The sequence below is a fragment of the Chiloscyllium plagiosum genome, chromosome 47 (assembly GCF_004010195.1).
Source record: "Chiloscyllium plagiosum isolate BGI_BamShark_2017 chromosome 47, ASM401019v2, whole genome shotgun sequence".
NCBI lineage: Eukaryota > Metazoa > Chordata > Chondrichthyes > Orectolobiformes > Hemiscylliidae > Chiloscyllium > Chiloscyllium plagiosum.
Genome location: NC_057756.1, coordinates 8,870,350 through 8,873,213, shown reverse-complemented (window position 1 = coordinate 8,873,213; position 2,864 = coordinate 8,870,350). Strand labels below are relative to the sequence as shown.

The 2,864-nt window shown below is 49.8% G+C and overlaps 1 protein-coding gene across 1 annotated transcript in view; it reads right to left on the bottom strand.

The window, feature by feature from the left end:
* The window catches only part of LOC122544195 (basement membrane-specific heparan sulfate proteoglycan core protein-like), an 82,848-nt gene extending 81,443 nt beyond the window's left edge, over nucleotides 1-1,405 (bottom strand). Inside the window, exon 1 of the mRNA XM_043683246.1 lies at nucleotides 1,318-1,405. Within this exon, the coding sequence (XP_043539181.1) occupies nucleotides 1,318-1,390 (73 nt within the window). The 5' untranslated portion in view covers nucleotides 1,391-1,405. The remainder of the gene's footprint in view (nucleotides 1-1,317) is intronic.
* Nucleotides 1,406-2,864: the final 1,459 nt, after the last annotated feature.

Sequence of the window (2,864 nt, the reverse complement as noted above, 5' to 3'; positions counted from 1 at the left end):
CAGCATCCGGCGAGCAGCAAAATCGACGTTTCGGGCAAAAGCCCTTCATCAGGAATAAAGGCAGAGAGCCTGAAGTGTGGAGAGATAAGCTAGAGGAGGGGGGGGGTGGGGAAAAAGTAACATAGAGTTGCAGTGGGAGAGGGACTCCCTGAGATTCTTGTAGAGAGAGGAGGAAAACTTCTTCAAGGCAGGCATCCTTGCAAGAGAATTAGCAGTAGGGTAAAACCAATGGACCAAGTGCTGACAAATGGGACTAGATTAGGTTAGGGTATCTGGTCGCTATGGACGAGGTTGGACCGAAGGATGAAATGTGCTGTACATCTCTATGACTCTATGAATAAATCCAAGGGTGCTGTGTGCTTTAGTGACTGCTGTCTCTCAGTCTGTCCTACCGTACACCCACTCAATTTGCCTACCTGACCATTCAGTCCATCACATCTGCTCCAGTTTTCAATTGGATCACAGCTGATCTGATCATCTTGCACTCCCCCCACCTCCCGGCCTGATTTCTCTTCTTGATTATCTCAAATATACTCACTGACCCAACCTTGACAGCCTTCTATGGAAAAGAATTCCACAGATTCCCCTCCCCCTCGGAGAGGAGTCATCCCTCCCCATCTCTGTCTTCCCCCTTATTCTCAAACAATGTCCCTTTGGTCCCAGACTCTCCCACAATGCGAGGGGAAACAAGCTCTCTTCCTCACTTACTCTCAAATCAACTCATCTGAAAGTCTTCAATCAGGTCACCTCTCATTCTTCCAATCTCCAATGAGAACAGGCCTGACTGACTCAAACTCTCCCTCATCAGACAGTGTCTCTGTACCTGCAATTAGCTGAGTGAACCTACTCTATACTGCCTCCAATGCCCAGTCTATCTTTTCTTGGATACAAGGCCATAAGATTCCTCACCGTATCCCAGCTCTGGTCTGACTCGTGCCTTGAACTGTTTTAGCAAAAGCCTCCCAACGTTTTTACTCTATTCCCTTTGAAACAAAGACCGTTTGCCTTCCTGTGACCCACTGAACTAGATCCTAGCATTTTCTGTGACTCACAGATGTGGTCTCCCCTAAACCCCCCTGAGCCTGTGGCTTTCCACGGTCTTTCTCCGATTCAATAATCTTCTGCTCCTCTCTTCCTCCTGCCAAAGCGAGTCCCCTCATGTCTCAGAGTTATTAAACCCCACAGTAGCCACTACCTCCATGTTAAATGTGCCCCAGCAAGGGCGCGCATGGCCAGGCAGATTTCAAACAGGGATCTGGAGATCCGCAGCCAGGATTTTGACCAGGAAGCAACTGGACACATGAGGGAGTCACTCACCCATCGCCTGGAGGAGGAGGAGGAGGAGCCAGGTGCCGCTCATGGTGACCTTCACCCCGAGGGGACCACGCATTCTATCTCTCTCTCTCCCTGATGTGAGGGAGATGAAACAGCGATGCGTGAAGCCACTAGCTTCTGAGGAACATACAGTTTCGACTCTGGGGAAAAACGTCTTGGATTCTTGTGACATCCCATGTGATCTATTCTCTTCCCATTCCGCACGTGCCTATCCCTTCAGCAGCAGTTCCACACCACAACTAATCTGAGGAGGCTGTGTCCTTTATTAACTGCAATCTCTCTCTCTCGATCTCTCTCCCCCTCCACCCCGGTTCCCCCCCCAACCAGCCTCTGTCCTTCAATAATCTGTGCACACATTGCCCCAGCTCTCTCTGCAACACACCACTTTTCCAATCTTAGCCTGCATCTTGTGTTATTTAGCAATATGACTGGCAGGGAGGATGAGAGTTTTAGACACTCAGACACAGTCCAACCTCAGGGCGAGAGCGAGAGGTCAAGAAGGAGAGTATTCAAGGATGACCTCAGCCAGTACGGGAATTGAAACTGTTGGTGTCGTGCTGCATTGCAAAGCAGCTGTCCAGGCAACTGAGGGAACTCAGTCCCTAACTAACACACACACACACACACTCAAAAACACACACACTTACACACAGACAAAAACATTCACACATACACACACACACTCAGAAACACACATACACACACATACACTTAGACACACATTCCTGCTTACACACTCACACAGTCACACACTCTCACCCACACATACACTCATATGCACACACATACACATACACAAACATTTTTTTATTTCAAAAATATACTTTATTCATAAAATAATTTGATGGTCTGTCCGGTTGGTCATGCCATACATATGTAAACATGTACATACAGAGATCAGAATTTATCATTTTTATACAGGTCTGTACATTTTTCAATCATATGCCCATATAATTAGCTGAGGCGTCAGCAGACTGCATGGGTCCCCTGTTCTTCGTTCGGCAGGCAGACTTTACACAGTGGTCTTTCCCCACCGCGCCTTGGCGGCAGCTGCCCCAAGCTTCAGCGCATCCCTCAACACGTAGTCCTGGACTTTGGAATGTGCCAGTCTGCAGCACTCAGTCGGGGTCAACTCCTTCAGCTGGAAGATCAGCAGGTTTCGGACCACCCAGAGAGCGTCCTTCACTGAGCTGATGATCCTCCAGGCACAGTTGATGTTCGTCTCGGTGTGCGTCCCGGGGAACAGATCATAGAGCACAGAGTCCCGCGTCACAGCGCTGCTCGGGACGAACCTCGACAAACATCACTGCATTCCTCTCCAGACTTCCTCTGCGTAGGCACATTCCAGAAGGAGGTGTGTGACAGTCTCGTCCCCCCCGCAGCCGCTTCGAGGGCAGTGTGCGGTGCGGCTGAGAGTCCGGGCAGGCAGAGCCCTTCTCACCACCAGCCAAGCCATGTCTTGGTGCTTGTTGGAAAGTTCTGGCGATGAGGCATTCTGCCAAATGGCTTTGACAGTCTACTCAGGGAAC